At 59.0% G+C, this 17,157-nt stretch overlaps 1 protein-coding gene across 2 annotated transcripts in view; it reads left to right on the top strand.

The window, feature by feature from the left end:
* Window positions 1–16,819, top strand: part of MYT1L (myelin transcription factor 1-like) — a 157,044-nt gene extending 140,225 nt beyond the window's left edge. For both annotated transcript variants that reach the window (XM_012662171.1, XM_012662172.1), the window contains 4 exons: window positions 5,033–5,124; window positions 9,686–9,789; window positions 16,245–16,388; window positions 16,679–16,819. In XM_012662171.1, coding sequence (XP_012517625.1) covers window positions 5,033–5,124; window positions 9,686–9,789; window positions 16,245–16,388; window positions 16,679–16,819 — 481 coding nt within the window. The remainder of the gene's footprint in view (window positions 1–5,032; window positions 5,125–9,685; window positions 9,790–16,244; window positions 16,389–16,678) is intronic.
* Window positions 16,820–17,157: the final 338 nt, after the last annotated feature.

Raw genomic sequence — 17,157 nt, forward strand, 5'->3', positions numbered from 1 at the left:
GTGCAGAATTGGTCTTTCTAGAAATCCATCGGGATTGAGTTCTGCTGAATCCCGGGCGTCCCTCTGGCTGGGGCCTCGTGGTCCCGGTTCTTGGTCTCTAAGGATGTTCTCATCCCGCCACCTCCTGGGCTGGGCAGAGCGCAAGGTCCCTGCACCGACCCTGCCACTCTCTCTCCAGTGACTTATTTCCTTCCCAGGGAACAGCCCCGGCCCCGCCATGTCCTACTAACCATGTCCCCGGAAAGTTTTACTTGTTTGGCTATTTTCAGCTGTGATGTTCTCCAGAAAAAGTCCCTTCGGACTGATGTCCGATAAAAACATCAGGCCTCCCTGAGCTCCTTTTGAAGCCCTGCAGAGCTTCCCCTGGAGCACACTTGGAATTCCTCCTCTGTGCCTGGTGCCAGACGTCTGGGCCCCGGGCAGGCAGGGAGCAGCCTGTTAACTATTTGCTGCCCGGAGCCTCCCAGCACTGACACTCTGTGGCTGCAAACCTGCGCTCAGACGCGGCTAGTCTTCATTAGAGAAGTTTCCGTAGTGGGCTGCTGGGTCTTCATTTCAGAACTTACCGGTTCCCTGCCCCGTGGCTGCCCCGGGTGTACGTCCCTGGCAGGAGGCGGGGTGCAGACTGTCCCCCGGGGGCCCTGGGCGGGCTCTGGCCCCTCAGCCGCCCCACTGCCCAGGGCAGAGCCGAGCCTCGCCAGCAGGTGGCAGAGCCGCCTGGCGCCCGCGGCCCAAGGTCTGGGCCAGGCTAATCCCAGGGTTCACTTCCAAATTTGACCCGCACTGGCGATGCAGTCACCGGATCGGAATGGGAGGAACCCAGTGCCGGAGCGTTTGCACAGAAGGCATCGTTCTCCGCGCCTGCCTTTGTTTCCTAATTTAGTTTCCCAAACTCTCCCGAAGTCCCACGCTCCGTCGATAACACCGTGGTCTGCCAGGCCTGGCTGGCAGCTTTATTTACTGGAAAGTGAGAGCCGCCAAAAGACTGTCTTCAAACCAGGACTGAGGCTGGCGCGGGCGGGAGTGTGTACTCAGGAACGTCCCCAACTGGGTACACTGGGCCCTTCCTCCGTGGGACCCTTCGCCGAATGTTCCGGCTCTTGTTCTTTCTCTCTGCACGTAGTCATTTGCACATAACCTAATTCTGACTGTTTTCAAGGCAGGAGAATGTGGGGTGGGGACACCTCATACATAAGGCTATTTAAAGACGGTCACTGTGGGATTTTTTAGAAGTCAAGCCCTAAGGAGCTGCACCTCCTGTGAGATGAGGAGCCTCCGCCCCTCCCAGCGGGGGCCCCCAGCGGGCATCCAGGGTGCTCCAGTGGCCGTCCCCAGGCAGGGCCAACCCCTGAGTGCCCTGGAGCAGAGACCCCTGACCGGACCCGCTGCACGGCAGTCCTGAGGGCGTCTGCTGGACCTCCGTCCCCACCCAAGGACCTGAGTGCCTGCGCGGGCAGGGCAGGGACGTCCACACGGCCACAGCCACGTCTCGGAGATGCTCACGCAGTGGCACCGTGACGGGGGGCTCGGGGCTCTCTGCGACCAGGCTAAGGGGCCAGCTGCACCGTGCACGTGCTCAGCCTGTGAGCCTTGCACTTGGCACTGCTGTGAGCAGCTGTTCTTGGCTGCTGCTCTCAAACCGTGAAAGTATTTGCTGGAAATCTCCTTGGCTTCGCCACACAGCACCTCCCCCACGCTGACTCCTGCTGGCTTCACCACTTGGATCCAGACGGGAGAGAGGGAATGCCGAGAGCAGAGTGGGGAAGGAGGAAGACTCCTCCTGCTCCCCTCCTGAGAGGGTCGCCGGTGCCGGAAGCTTCTGGAAACCCCAAGGGGAGCTAAGCCCCTAAACCAAGAATTGTCCAATCCCTCAGAATCGCTGTCCCCGGGATTCTGTCAATTTTACCAAGTGCTTCTGTGTTTCATTTGGTGATAAATAACGCTTAGCACAGAATTATCGTTCGCCTTGGCTCTTCCAAAAGATACCTGGACTCAAAAACGTAACGTGGAGCCTTAGCAGTGGACGGAGCAGGTTTTCACCGTGGGACTTTGGCCTGCCGAACCTCGGCTTATCTCCTCTAAAGGAAAAACAGACCACCTGCCCTGCAGGGTGCTCCCTTGCGGGTCGAGGCGGCTGGCGCCCCGGGAAGCCTGGCGCAGCTCCACGGCGCGGGGCCTGCGGCGCGGGGATGCGTGGAGTTGCCCTCCATCTGCCGTGGGAACGCAGAGATGCTGCCCCGGCCAACAGGAGCCATGAGAAGTTGGCGGCTGTGCAGAGGAGCGAGGAAATGACATGAACCTGAAAGGATGAAGTAGGAAGAGGTGGGCTCTGCCTGGGGTCGGGGCCAGGAGCAGCAGTGGGTGTCCTGAGGGGACCCCCGGGGCCGAGGCGCCTCTGCCTCCCCCTCCCAGGTCCAAATCGGAAAGCACCTCAGGAACCTCGGATCCTCCAGTTTCCCAACGCGGAGCCAGGACGGCACCCTCACTCGCTCCTGCGTCCACGCGGCAAACCCCGGCGGAGGGCGGAGGCCCAGGCGTGGAGCTGACCGCGAGGAGAGAGCCAGGACCGCGACACTCCACCACCAAGACCAGGGTGGCCAGGAGGCCCCTCCACGCCGGCACAGCCACTCCCCGGTCACCGGGCCCAGCTGCAGGGGGGCCGGGACTCCTCGGAGGGCCAGGCCTGGGGGCGTCTGAGCTGCTGGGCTGTGATTCCGTAGGACGGGACGGACCCCTTCTCTCCAGGCTTGGCCGACCTCACGTCTGCCTTTTGTTGTCATTTAGCATCCTTTTCCTGCAGTCAGTATTCAACATACCCCTATAAAGTAGGGTTTTGTTTGTTTTTTATCTCCATTTTACAAATAAAAACACCAAGGCGTAGAGCGCATGCACATGGTCGCTGGTGACTTAAGCAGACACAGTCCAACGGCAGAGCCTGTCCTGGCTCCCTGAACTTTCCGGGTTCTGTGTAACAGGATCCCCGGGACACGCGCTCAGAGCAGAGCGGGAGCGAGGCCCTGCTTCCGCTCCGCTCTGCCGTGAGGGGCCTCCCAGGGCACCCCTGTAGCTCAGCAGGCACCTAGCCCCGTGGGAAAGAGAACGCAGCGTTTGCCCTGACGGGACTCCGTGAGCGTGTCCTTTAAAAGTCAGCGGCAAGACGGTAAAAGAGAAAGAGCAGGGACAGCTGTGTGCTCACGCAGAGGCGGGGCCAGGGAAAGGTTTCCGCAAAAGCTGAATCTTGGAGAAAATACAGATCATGTGGTGTCGTACCTCCCATCCTCTGTGGTGTGCGCTTCTACTGCAGACGTTCAATCTGCAAATGCTCCTGGAACACCTGGGGGTACCTGGCGAGGCGCCGGCATTCCAAGGAACAAGCCGTCTGTGAGCCGGTGCAGGGGAGGTGCCCAGGGATGCGGATGGCCCCGTTCTGCAGACTGTGCATGAGGACAGGGCGCTGGCCCGGCGCACACAGGGGCAGCCACATGGAGACGCGCAGGTGGACAGTGGAGGACCCGTGAAGAACCCGCCAAGCCACGGCAATGATTCGTTACAATCTAGCGGATATTCTGATGGAGTTAGGAGATGCAAACATCGGGTCAGAAAGACCACTTAGATCTTTGGTGTGGACAAAGGAAAAGGAAATATTTGTCATATAAAGATACGATTTCCTCAAAAATGACCACTAATATCCCCACCAGAAAACGTGTTAGAAAAATGTGTCTGAAGAGATGTTTAGAAATCTTCATGGTATTAACGCAGACATTAGGAGATGTTTCCAATGATTCTGTAACCTACCCGTGCTATTACGGGGTGTGGCTGGACATGGACATTGACATACCCCTCACACGCCATCACGACACCATGCACACGGCTCACCCAACACACAATATACGAGCGAAACACAGAATGTCACATGTACCTGATGTCACACATGTGAAAGTTTCCTCTCTCCCATGCAGTAGGTGCCCGAGCACAGCGGTGACGACTGCCTGTCGGGGTCCTGGCACGGCAAGGCCCTGAGCCCTGCGAGGGAGGTTTGGGGTCACGGTGGAGACCCCCGGGTGGCCAAGGCATGTGAGGAAGCCGCGCTCGCTCCGCAGAGGAGGGCGCAGGACGGAGCTCGCTCTGCCCTCAGCAAAGGCACACAGGGAGGACAGGGACGGCGGCGCCACCGCTCAGACACAGCCGCCACACGCAGCCACGGGGGGTCAGTGGATCCTGACACTAACGAACCAACAGTCAAAAATGTTGCGAGACACCTGGGAGGTTTCAAAACACACCCTTTAGTTGGTGACATTAGCCAATGGGCTGAAAAATTAGGTGAATAAGGATATTGCGCCTAGGTGTTTTTCTCTGGGATTCACCCCAAAATGTCTACTGGGAAGGGCAGAGAGGGGTGAAGCAGGACCTGCCGAGAGCCCGGCGGTGGGACCTGGGGTGAGTCGATGGTTCTGCTCTCTCTGCTTTTGTGTGTTTGGATGCTTAAATCCAACCTTTGTGCAGGTTTGATGCTTCCCACAATGAGGAAGCTTTTTAAGCAATGTAGCGACTCTATGAAAGCCCCAAACAGCTCTAAACAGTATAAAATGAAAAGCAAGTCTCCCTGCCCCTCAGAGACTCAGCTTCGAGACCCCCAAGCCTGGCAAGCCCAGCCACATTCCCACGGTCAGTCCCCGCCACGTGCACCGATGCACACACGGTCGTGCACACGTTCACCCTGTGCGTACACAGCTGGCATAAGGTAGGCCGTGCACACATTCACCCTGCGTGTGCAAAGCTGGCACATGGTAGGCCATGCACACGTTCGCCCTGTGTTGCACAGCTGGCACACGGTGGGCCGTGCACATGTGCCCTGTGCTTGCACAGCTGGCACATGGTAGGCCGTGCACACGTTCACCCTGCGTGTGCAAAGCTGGCACACGGTGGCTTTGTCTGATGAAAGATGCTGTCGTGTGTCCTGCTCGTTGCTGTTCCTCTGCGGCTGGGGCTCACCGAGGCCTGTGGCTAACGGCCGTCTCCTGTCTTCCCTCAGCTTATCGGGATGCCCGAGAGCCACGTCGGCGATGAAGAAGGCAAAGCTGTCCGGCGAGCAGATGCTGACCATCAAACAGCGCGCCAGCAACGGTGAGGCGCCCACGCTCGGGTCTGGCCGGGCCGTGCCCGCGGCCCCGCATCCTCTGACGTAACAGTTACAGCCGCTTTTCTTAGAAAGCAGGAGCAGGAATAATTCCTGCTAATCAACTCGGGAGAAAGAGCAGTCTTTCCCAAAGCCCTGTCACCACCTCACCACGCACCAGAACCATAGGCCAGGTCCCGTGGGCCCTCTCAAGCTCCCCAGAATCCCAGGGCACCCCCTTCCCGCCACTGCCCCCCACGCCCTCACGCCCGGCTGCACCCAGGGGCAGCTGGGCTGGAGGACTCAGCGGGCGCAGCCCCTCCCTGCCCCCGTCACCCGCGCACGTCTGGTGCCGGATCTTGAATGGGCGGCAGAGTCCTCGTCCCCCTGAGCGCCTCGCGCCACCGGCCTGCGCAGGTGTGTCTCTGTTGTGCCGGGAAACACAGGCCTTGGGAGGACGGCCAGGGACAGAGGGCCGCGAACGCCCTCTGGATTCCACACTCGCCGCGATTGATTTGTTTTCTCAAGATCAATACTCTTAGCACATTTGCAGTTGCTCCTGGACACACGCAGAGCAGAGAAGCATCTGAGCTCTGAGACTGTGTCCCCCACAGAGGGGAAGGAGCATCGCTCTGCCTTCTGCTTCCGCCCTCAGACCGTAAATGCGCCTCCTTTTCGTGGGCCATTTAGTGCCCCGTTTTCCGTACTTTTGTGCTTTCTGTTGGTGACTTTGCTGCTGAAACCGGCCCCAGACACAGAGCTGAAGTGTCAGGGTCCCTAAGTGCCTGGCAGGGAGCCCACGCGTGTCGCCAGCCCTAACAGATAAGCTGCACGCAGGCAGGAGCGGCCCCGAGCTCAGTGTCGATGAGGCCCCGACACCTGCCCAGTAAGTGGTCTTTCACGGAAACACACGTGAGACAAGGTGTTCATTGACTGGTTGACACAAACGTAGTGCCCAGAGGCTCACAGGAACCTACCCGTGTGTCCCCGGGAGCGACGGTTCAGCTCTCACTCGGTGCTCGAGGCGACTTCAGACAGCCCGACTCCCGCGAGAACAGACGGACTGTGACGGGGCCCTCAGCTCACTGGCCACCTCCTAGCAGACGCTGAGCCCCATCAGCTCTGAGCGATGCAGAATCTCAGGCCCTCACTTGCCAGACGTGTCCCCAACTCGATGTTCTTAAAAGGAACCTACAACCTCCGTAAGCTCCCAGCAGTGGGTCGCCTGGGCTGAGGGCTGTCGGCGCCCCCTGCAGAGCCCAGAGCCCCCGGCTGGATCTTTGCCCAGGGCTGCCTCCCCCCACAGCGACTGACAATGAGCGAGAACATGAGCAGCCCTGAGCGGGGGGCGCGGGAGCCCCACGGGGGTCTCCCGTCCTCTGACCGTTTGCTCTCCGTCCTGGGGACAGTGTGAGAGCCACCTGCCCCGGCTTGCACCTGCCCACCATTTACCAGAAAAGCAGGGGACCGTGGTGGCTGTCCTCAGGTCCTTCGTGGCTGGGGTCCCGGGAGCCGGGGCCCTGCCCCTCTTCCGTCACGCAGGGCGAGATGCGTGGGAACCAGAGGAGGTAGACGGGCTCTGCCTTCCAGAAGTTCCCGACCCACCCGCCCGATCTTTCCCAAGTGACAGCGGAGGGAGCCCAGATCTGAGACCCCAGGACAGCCGGAGTCCCCTCCTCTCTTGTCACAAGGAGCCGTGTTCACGTCCAGAAAGAAAACACTCACTGAGCTCCGTCCGCGTGGCAGGCATCTTCCAAACACTCAGCCTGGCATCTCAGCCCCAGACAAGCCCGCGTTAAAGCAAGGTGCTCTGGGTCCGTGCTCCTTGTCACTCGTGCTCAGCGGGCCCGAGTCAGCACGCGGTCCCCAGACGCCAGATCCTTTTCCTACTCCCACCACGCACAAGCTGCTAGCGCAGAAAACCTGAGTGCCGTCCTGGAGGGTGCAGGAAAACGGGGTCTGTGGCCATAAATTAGAGGAGCCACCCGCCGGGTCCACCCCGCTGGGCTCAGCTCCTGCCGCGGCAGCTGCCGCCGGTTCTCTGCCTTTGCTCCCAGCTGCTGGACACATGGTGTGCACCGTGCTGAGTCTCAGGACAGGAACTTAGTGAGATGCAGCGCTACGCTGGGAACTCAGTGTTTATCTCGTCTGACATCCGCAACAGCCGCACTGATGTCCCCGCCTCGCCCGTGAGAAGAAGGTGACGGCCGGCCGACTAGTGGGGGTGACCGGTGTGGGCTCAGCTCAGCACAGAACGCTGGTCTTTGGGAGCCACCAGGAGCCTCAACAAATCTAAATCCTCGTGGCCACACTGCGCTGATTTGAGAGGGACCGTTTGGGTGGTTGGTTTCTAACGGGCATGTTTTCTGGCTCCGAGATACGCCCCACGGCTGGCCAGTCCGTTATAAAGGCAGGCCCGGTTCTGTGGGACATAATCATAAAAGTCTAGCTCCAGCTTAGCCGTCTGCTCCGTGAGGGCTCAGCGCAGAGACCAGGCCGGGCCCCGCTGGTGCCACCCTGAGACACAGACACCGGCCAGTCGAGGACCTGCGTCTCCGGCGGTCCCTGCCCCAGCAGCACGCTGGCGAGGCTGAGGGGGCCCGGGGTCTTCGCACCGGCCTGGAGCTGTCCCCTCCCCCGGCTGAGGCGCACGTGCCCTGGGATCACAGGGATGTCCACGGGGCGCGTGGACAAGGACAGGCTAAGGAAATGGGTCTCCAGCCGCCAGTTCTGCAGGCCCTCACTCTCTCCAGAACCCTGTGGACCCAGAACCCGGTGCCCGTTCCCCTCCCCGCTCCTCCTTACGAAAGGACGCTGCGCTGGGCCCGCTCCCAGCTCCCGGGGCGGCAGGCGAGGAAGGCGTGGCCTGCGGGTGCATCCCCAGGGGGCGGGACGCCAGGAGGTGGCAGGGAAGGCAAAGCCGCACACCCCCCCACTCCACAGTGGAGAGCAGAGACGAGAGGTCGGCAGGGGACCCGTGCCAAGACTTTCGCTGGATTTGGAGTGACAGGGACTCCGAAAAGGTGGCCTGATCTGGCGGAGGGGCTGGGCAGGGAAGCCAGGTTTGCCAGGCAGTCCACACAGCAGACACTTGCCACAAACTCTTATCAGTAAACACCCTGGCCCAGGGTTTCGATGGAAGTATGTCCGAAGCACTCGCTAGACCGTTTCCCAGACCCATGCGTGGCAGCACCAGGGGTCCTGGTGCTCCCTTCCGGTCCCCTGTTCTAAACGCGTTTCCGAGCTTGTAACGTGGCAGAGGTTTGTGGCGAATCCTTGTTGAATGGGGTGTGGATTCATCATTCTGTTGCTTCACACGTCGGGATTTTCCTGCGTGGCTGTTCTCGTCCTGGGGGGCGGCTTCTTCTTTTTCTCGTTTCACTGAACACAGGACCCCGGGCCGTCCGGCAGAGCCGCCACTTCCCCTTCCTCTGGTCTTCCCAGTCTCAGAGGATGGAGCCTGGTCTCCCCTCGCGCCTGCAGAGTTCTGGGTGCCCCAGGCCCCCTCGCCGGTCCCTGGCAGCCCTTGTGGCCGCAAAGCTGGAAAACGGCGTCTCCCCCAGTGCCCTGGAGGCCGGGGCTGGACGAGTCCCCCGCGGGTTGGAGCGGGTCCCTCCTGCGCTGTGTGACCAGAGGGATGGCACCAGGGCGCTTGCGTGCGCGAAGCCGCCACTCTTCCTCACCTGTGCACACTCAGGCGTGTGGGAGCGAACACAGGGCCGCAATGAGGGAGGAGTCCCCACTCCCTGACCCTGGCAGTGTCCCGCAGCAGCGCCCACCACGGCCAGCCGGGGCGCAGGTGTTGGCGATGTCCTCTGCAGATGCACCCGCGGCCCCGCACCCGATACGCCAGGACCGAGCTGTGCAGCCTCCGAGGTGCCGGCGCTGGCAGTGCCGCCAGGCGGTGCGCAGTCAGGTGCCCAGCTGGGGAGGGCGTCTTTCCGGCAGAGTTTACAGATTGGCAGTTCTGTCAGTAACGTATTGCTTTCATCATTCAAAACGAGAGGCTGTTTTATTAGCCACATGTCAAGGTTTAAGGGAGCCCTTCTGTGGCCACGGCCTGCAGCCCCTGCCCCGGGCCTTCTCCACGGCAGCTCTGCGCCGGTCTCGGCGCTCGCTGTCTCCTACGTGGTTCCTCTTCCTACGGGAACCTAAGCTTGGCCGGCGCAGGGACCGCAGAGCCTGGTCCCAAGCCTGGGACGTTTGCAGGACTGTGAGAGGGAACCACGCAGGAGCAGACGACAGGCGGAGCTGGGCGGGTCGGCGCCAGGACAAAGCGGTTTCTGCCTGGGGCATAGGGAGGAGTCCTGAGGCTTCCGTCACGTACCCCAGGAGCTGGAGCCGTGCGGTGCCGGGGGCTTCTGTGTGTCTCCCTCGATTTTTCTTTTCTTTAGGGGCCTTAGGTGGGGAAGGGGCGGTCCCAGATTGTGACTCTTATTTTTTTTAATTCAAGTGTATGTTTGTCAAGCAAATTCAACTACAAATATAAAAAGAACAAAGAAAGCTCCCAGAATTTTAACTGTAACATTTTGCGGAGTGGTTCTAACAAAGTAATGTTCGTCGTTACAGGTATAGAGAATGATGAAGAAATCAAACAGTTAGACGAAGAAATCAAGGAGCTAAATGAGTCCAATTCCCAGATGGAAGCTGATATGATTAAACTCAGAACTCAGGTAACAGTGTGTGAAGCCCTCGATCTCAGCGCAGCGCGGAGTCGGCTGCAGGAGGAGCGTCGCGTCCTTCTGCTTTGCTCATTTTTCCTGCAGTTTGCCACGTGATAATGTTGGTCTTCTGCAGTGATGCCACGGCAGTATTTGCTGTGACGGAACGGCCCCGGCCACCGGTTTTCTGTGTGCGTGGGGTGTTAGTGGAATGCCGCTTGCGAACAGGGTCCCCAGAGCCTCTCCTGCGCCTGCACGAGAGGACAGGTTTCCTCCCAAGACGGGCTAGGCCCTCGTGTTACTCGGTCCCTACCCTACGCCTGCAGCGGGGCCCTGCTCCCAGGGAGTCAGTGAGCGCCCGATACGCAGGACTCCGGTGTCTGGGAGTTCGCAAAGCTGCAGCCTCAGAGCTGGGGCTGGGCAGCAGCAGGGAACGGCCTTCGCCTGCACCTGCTAAAGGTCCCTGACAGAGTGGCTTTGGGCAGGTAACCCGTGACCCCAGGTGCCCTACCAGGTGAGTGTCCTTCAGCCTCATTTTACACCCACGGCATCTGTGACGTAGACAGGCAAGTTGCTCAGCCAGACCGCGGCCACAGAGGCCGAGCCGGACCTCGTCTGACCTTGAGGCTTGCGCACAGCCCGCTGTGCCTTGCTGCTTTGGGGTTCCAGGCGCCCAACGGCTGGCTGACAGCGTGGTCCCCTTCCCGGTGGGAACACAGGTAAGGCGAGGCATTTCTGTCCTCTTAGAAATGAAGTCTGTACCCTGATACCCACCCCCAGGGGCCTTGGACCAGCCCCTCCCCAGCTGCCCGATGCCTTGAGGGCTCTCGGGACGCTCACCCAGCCTCTGTGTCCCCTCTGCTTGCTGAGGTGAGGCCAGGGGACTCGAGAGAGATGCAGGTGGCAGTGCTCACAGCCAAGGGATGGGGCCGTCCGCCAGGCAGCCTCCAGAGGTGGGTACTCGTGTCACCCCTGCTCTGGGGTGAAGGTTGAATGACAGCCCCGCTCTGCTCAGCGGTTGAGCTTCCACCCCGAGAGCACGGCTCCCCCAGGGGTCCCCCATGGGCACAAAGGAGGAGGCCAAGGGTGGAAATGCTCTACCAGGTGCCTGTCGAGGTGTTTCGATGCCACGTCCCTCGCAGAGGGTGTCGGTGCACCGGCCTCACCAACCCCGTGGCCTCGGCCCTTGGAAGTGCGTTCAGGCCTCTGGGCTGTGCAGGTTTGCCTGGCCGGGGCTCAGCCACACGGTGGGCGATTCCTTACGACGCTTCCAGGTGTCGGCTTTGGGTGCAGTGACAGCGAGCGGCTTTTCTCACCGCTGCACCCACCGCCCAGAGGAGAGGCCTGGCTGGTAGAGGACCCGAGGGCCACAGCAGCCGCCGTTTCCGCTAGAGCAGGAGGTGGCCGAGCCAGCAAGGCTGTGTTTGATGGGACAGACAAAACATCCACCCTCGTTCATAAGGGAGAAAAGCCTGAAAATTTTACTTCATTTCCACCTTTGAACAGCACATTTCCGAGCAGTCCCTGTGGATTCAAAATCCTCCGTCTGTCCAGGGTGTTCCGTCCACAGCCCCCTGCCCACGGGGCGCATTCCACACACCCAGGAAGGTTTTCTCCCACTTGGCACAGTCCCTTGCTGTTGGCCACTGGCCACCCAGCAGTTGTGGGCCTGCTCGGCCTCCCCCCCGTGCCGGGCAGACGCTGTGCTCACCTGCCTCTGAGTGACGCAGGGGGCACGTGGCTGCTGGACACAGGGCAGAAACGCAGGCTCCGCACGCCTGGCTTCCCCACCCAGGAGGCGCCTGTGTTCACACTCTTTCCACTGGCTCCTTGTCGACATCTGAGGCGCATATTTGCACCGAAGGACGTCTGTTTAATCCAACATAGAAAATGAATTTCGACCAGGCATGGGGGCTCACACCTGTAATCCAGCACTTTGGGAAGGCTGAGGCAGGAGGATCAGTTGAGCCCAGGATTTCAAGACCAGCCTGGTAACACAGCGAGACGCTATCTCTACAAAACATACTTTTTTAATTAGCCAAATGTGGTGGTGCACCTGCAGTCCCAGCATGTCAGGAGGCCGGGGTGGGAGGATCACTTGAGCCCAGGAGTTCGAGGCTACAGTGAGCTCTGAGGCCACCACTGCACTCCAGCCCAGGTGGCGGAGTGAGACCCTGTCTCAAAAACAATAAAAGGGATTTTAAGGGTTAATGTTTATTCCCACTGCCTTGGCCAATGAGAGAGGTGACTTCCCCAAAATGTCCCTGTGGGTGGGTCTCTCTATACCCAGGAGGGCCAGCCCCTCGTCCTGAAACGGATGGGAGCATGCGAGCCACAGTCCCCAAGCTCTGCAGTCTCGGGGGCCAGACGGTGCGCTCCAGCCCCTACCTGGGGCTTGAAGGTGGAAGGTGGCTGCTCCAGCCCCGCCCTCCCGTGGGTGCCTGTGCTTCTGTCTGCTTGGCGGGGGTCGGGGCTGGCACCTCCCACACCCACACTCCCTGCTGCAGCAGAGCGGGAAGCGGACAGAGCGTTCTCGTCCCTGTGACTGAGAGATGGGCCCTGCCCTCCCGGGGCCACCCAACACTCTCCAGCCGCGCCAACCCAGGCCTTGCGAGCCGCCCACCAGGGCCCAGGCCAGAGACCGTCGTGGGCAGTGCCTGAGACAGTTAAGGGTGCGTCAGCTGCAGGTGCCACCCTGGGAACAGGTGTGCGGGAGGATGTTCGTGCCAGCTCCGGGGCCCTGCAGCTCCACGGTTAAGGACAGATCCAAGGCAGGTGAAGGGAACGCCGCTGGAGCACTTCTGAATTACAGGCACGTGCCCTGGTGAGGGCCCTGCCACTCTCTGTGGGAGGGGTCCAGTGTCACCATCTCAAACCCGGACACACTCTTATTAAAACGTCAAATGTTCCGGTCACTGCCCAGTCGTGAGAATTAACATGAGGACAAATGCATTTTTGTTTAATTGGGTAGATGAGTCGGCCAATTTGGAATGTGTTTGAGCAGCATTTGGGGTCAAGTCAGTGCAGCCAACACAACTTTTCTGTCTGCCCAATAACAACCAGCGTTCTCACGCTCTGCAGCTTGGTAGAAGGGGTCTGTCCCTGTGCCCTGGACCTCACACAGCTCAAATCAGAAACGCAGTGCCTGTCCCGTCCGCCCAGGCCCCAGCCAGTGGCAGCCCCGCTCCAGCCGAATGGCCAGGGGGGTCTCTGAGCCGCCGTCTCCCCAGCCCAGTTGAGCGGGGCAAGCGGGCAGCACACAGCTCTCGGTGCTGAGGCTGGGCCAGGACCCAGGCGGGGCACACCGGGCCCTTGACTCTGGATTCAGTTCACATCAGCAAACAGTCAGGACTTGTTGCCCTACAGAGGCGCGAAGGGGAGAGTAGCCCACTCCCTGCCCCGGGACACGCAGAGCGAGCTTGTGCTCAGAGTCCCAAGGGCAGAATTCCCGCTCAGGGACAGAGCGCAGGAGGGGAGTGAGGTCTGCACGTGGGCCCAGGGCTGGGGAGCCCACGGCTGCCTGGGGCCCGCAAGGAGGGGGGTGGGCAGCGGGGCTCCTGCAGGCACCGGCGCTGGCGAGGGACAGGGACAGCCTGGGCACAGGAAGCAGCCGGAGACAGAGGAGGAGGCTCAGGCGCTGGGGCTGCGCGGCTGTCGCGGTGGCCCACGGTGGGCTCAGCGCAGTTCATGGTGGGGTTGGGTGGTTATTAGGCTACGAAAGTGAACTGTCATTTCAGACCAGACTTTTAACAGGAAATCCCACAGCTTCTGCTTGACGGCCTGAGGGGCCAGGCGGACACCACCGCAGAGCTTTGCGCTCGCCGCAGCCTCCGCCACGCGTGTCTGCGCCGCTCACCAGAAAGCGGACTGTTCTCCTGGGGCCTGGAGTTCTCTGTGTAATCCAGACCCTTTCTGTCCCTGAATCCTGTTTCCAGTCCTTTCCACACACGCGTGGGCCGCAGGCAGCTCTCCCCCAACAAGGACACGTTTTTTGAGCTCCGCTCCTTCCGCCACCCACGGCTGACGTCTGGGAACCTCGCCTGTCCCGTGCTTGTTGTGGAAACACGTCTCGCCCTCCCAGGTTCTTAGTCTGGACCAGGAACTGGCACACGTTTTCCCTGGGGGGCCAGACGGCCAGTGTTTTGGGCTTCTGGGCCGTGCAGGCTTTGCCCCATGAGCTCTGTTGCATCTGAGAGTCACACACATGTACACGCGTGTGAGTTTGCCCAATACAGCTTCATGGCACTGCAATTCGAATTAATATAGTTTTCATGTGTTACAAAATGTTATTCTTTTATTTTTTTCTAACCGTTGAAAGATGCAAACACCATTCTTAGCTTTTAACGTCAGGCCAAGGGCTGGGTCCAGGCGGCGAATGCCGTCCTGAGCAACGCGGGGTCAGAAGGAGAGGCGGCGTGGCCCAGTGCCGGGAGCTCGGGTCTGCCCTGCACGCTGGGTCCCTGCTGCTCACACGGGAACTGTCTCAGGAAGGATCCCACAGGCGCTGCTCACAGCAGACCTCCACTGCTTCTACCGAAATCAAAACCAGAACACACCTTCCCAGGGGACAGCCTCCCTCCACCACAGGAAGCTAGATGTTCCTCAAAACTTAGATAGGGACGATGTTCTCCCTTCCTCGAGGCCAAGGACGGTGGGGGGAGGCCGGGGCACATCGCCAGTGACCGACAGTCGTGCTGCCAGCCCAGCTCTCCCCATCCAAGTCCCATGTGCTCCAGGCCGCGCAGACCACTCCTCCCTAAACACCTATATCAGAGATTTTTCAGACACAGATGTTGCAAGAACATCTGCTCTAGATTGGGGTTGTTTTGTTTTGTTTTGTTTTTGAGACAGGGTCTTGCTCTGTGGCCCGGGCAGGAGTGCAGTGGTACCATTGCAGCTCACTGCAGCCTCGAACTCCTGGGCCAAAACAATCCTCCCGCCTCAGCCTCCCGAGTAGCTGGGCCTGCAGGCATGCACCACCACGGGCCTCCAGACTGGGATTGAAGGGACCCTGCCCCCCCGCCTCTCTCCTGTTCCACGTGCCCCTCCTGAGCCTGGTCAGCCCCTCCTCAGATGGCACCTGGCTTCGGAGGGGCCGGGAGACGCTCCTCCTACATGTCCTTTCTGAGCAGCCATTTCTGCGACCACCATGTATGTGGTGTTCAGCTCCAAGATGTCCCTGGGGCGTCTCGCATTGGTCTGGGCCCTGCAGGCGGAGTCAGAGGCCCTGAGCATAGCGCGTGTCTTACTGCGTGCACTCTGCACGTCTCTGAACGAGACACATGTGGGGCAAGTGTTGTCATTCCTGTCATGCAGAGAACGACCCCAAGGTTTGCCTGACGAGTCCAGCCAGGCTGAAGCTCCCCTTAAGCTCCAGGTTGCTGGCACGCTCGGGAAAGGCAGAAGCCAGTGAATAAGGGGTCGCATGCGAGGAGCTTGGAGCTGAGTGCTTACTAGATAATTCAGGCAAAAGGGGGTTCAGTTGGAAGGAGTGTGGTTCCTTCAGTTGGAAGGAGACTTGGCATGTGTCTGGCAGTCCCATTTGTGTGGCTCTAGTCGCTCCCCTTGAACTGGCCAGGGCTTGCCGGGCCGCTCGTTCAGGAGGTTAGTTTCCTGGGCCGCGGAGCTGTGGCGCCAGTGCCCTCGTACATCTGTGCAAGCTGAGTGCTTTGTTCCACTCAGAGGGGAGTCAATGCAGCGAGGTCTGTTCTACTCTTGAGAAGAGCAAAGAACAATTCAGCGCAGTGGGCTGCCCAGCCACCCGCTCAGGCCAGTGTGGGAAGCTGTGGCACGACCCCTTGGATCCGTGGAGATTCCCTAGCACAGGAAACATTTCAACCTCCTCGGAAGGGTCCAGCCTTTTCAGTGGAGAACACAAGTTAGGGGAGAAATTGATGTAAAAATGACAATACTCAGATTCTCTCTGGAACAAGAGAGAAAGGAAGGTGGGCGGGAATCCACGCTAGGCCTCTGTCCCTTACAGAATGACTAGTACCGTTCAGGTAGACAGCAAGCGGAACGCCTGCCTGGTCCCTAGTGAGAAGACGCGACACGCCCCGCAAAGAGATTGCTGTTTTTAGGACTTACCTGTGCAGAATTAGATTCAGGCTGGAGAGAATAAGTGTTAACAGCAAGTCAGTAAAATACTAACCCAAATAAATTAATAATGCAATCCCACTAAGCCCGCAGAGAGAGCAGGATGGCGCAAGGAGACGGCCTCCATGGGAGTCTCCAGGCACAACAAAAGAAACGTTTAACAACTAGGTAAAAGTCAACACAGTCCAGGAACCTAATGTGAATCCCCCATTGTAGTCCAGTTGCCAAATTTTCAAATGCATTGAATCAGAAGCATAAAAACCAGACCCGTAAAATGACAGATTCTCCACCTGGAGGCCGGTAGCCTCTGGTCTCGGGCGGCGAGCGTGCGCCGCCGCCTGTGTTACATGTCACACGACCGTGCCTTGCAGATCACCACGATGGAGAGCAACCTGAAGACGATCGAGGAGGAGAACAAGGTGATCGAGCAGCAGAACGAGTCCCTGCTCCACGAGCTGGCCAGCCTGAGCCAGTCCCTGATCCACAGCCTGGCCAACATCCAGCTGCCGCACATGGTAAGTGACTGAGGCTCTCGGAGAGCGCCGCAGTTCGCACCGTAACACGGATGTCTTAGTGCTGTTGTGCTCATGCTCTGCGGCCTTTGGATGTGTGTGGTTGCCGCCCCAAAACCGTAGCGTTAACGGCTAGAACCGTTGGTGGGCTGACCCGCGACACTGAGTGCGCTCTGAATAGGCTTTCCCCAACACTCACCAGGGGCACGTGCGGTTAGACTATTTTATGCTTTTGTGAATATACTATTGAGAAAATAAAAGCTGTATATGAACTACTATTTAATATCTCGTAGGATCCAATCAATGAACAAAATTTTGATGCTTACGTGACTACTTTGACGGAAATGTATACAAATCAAGACCGTTATCAGAGTCCAGAAAATAAAGCCCTACTGGAAAATATAAAGCAGGCTGTGAGAGGAATTCAGGTCTGAACAGCTGCTCTAGTGATGAAACTCTTGCTTAAAAAAGGATGCCTCTTGTTTTTGCTGCTGTAACTTACCAGAAAGTGTTATATATTTATTTCTGTTTGAAACAGTGCTATGCTTACAAGACTTCATAATGATTTTATGTCTTGCTTTAAGGACAGTACCTGCAGAATAGTTTCGAATACATCCACATTTTGTATGTTTTCCATGTGAGCTGACATAGTGTGTTCTACCATGTAATGTTTATAGCTGCTATGTATGCACATTTGGGGGTATATATATTTCTGAAGAGGTAAGCTGATCAAAATAAATAGAGTGTAAATTCTTTTTAATGCTTTAGTGAT

This window comes from Propithecus coquereli, unplaced genomic scaffold, assembly GCF_000956105.1.
Source record: "Propithecus coquereli isolate 6110/MARCELLA unplaced genomic scaffold, Pcoq_1.0 Scaffold753, whole genome shotgun sequence".
Lineage (NCBI taxonomy): Eukaryota > Metazoa > Chordata > Mammalia > Primates > Indriidae > Propithecus > Propithecus coquereli.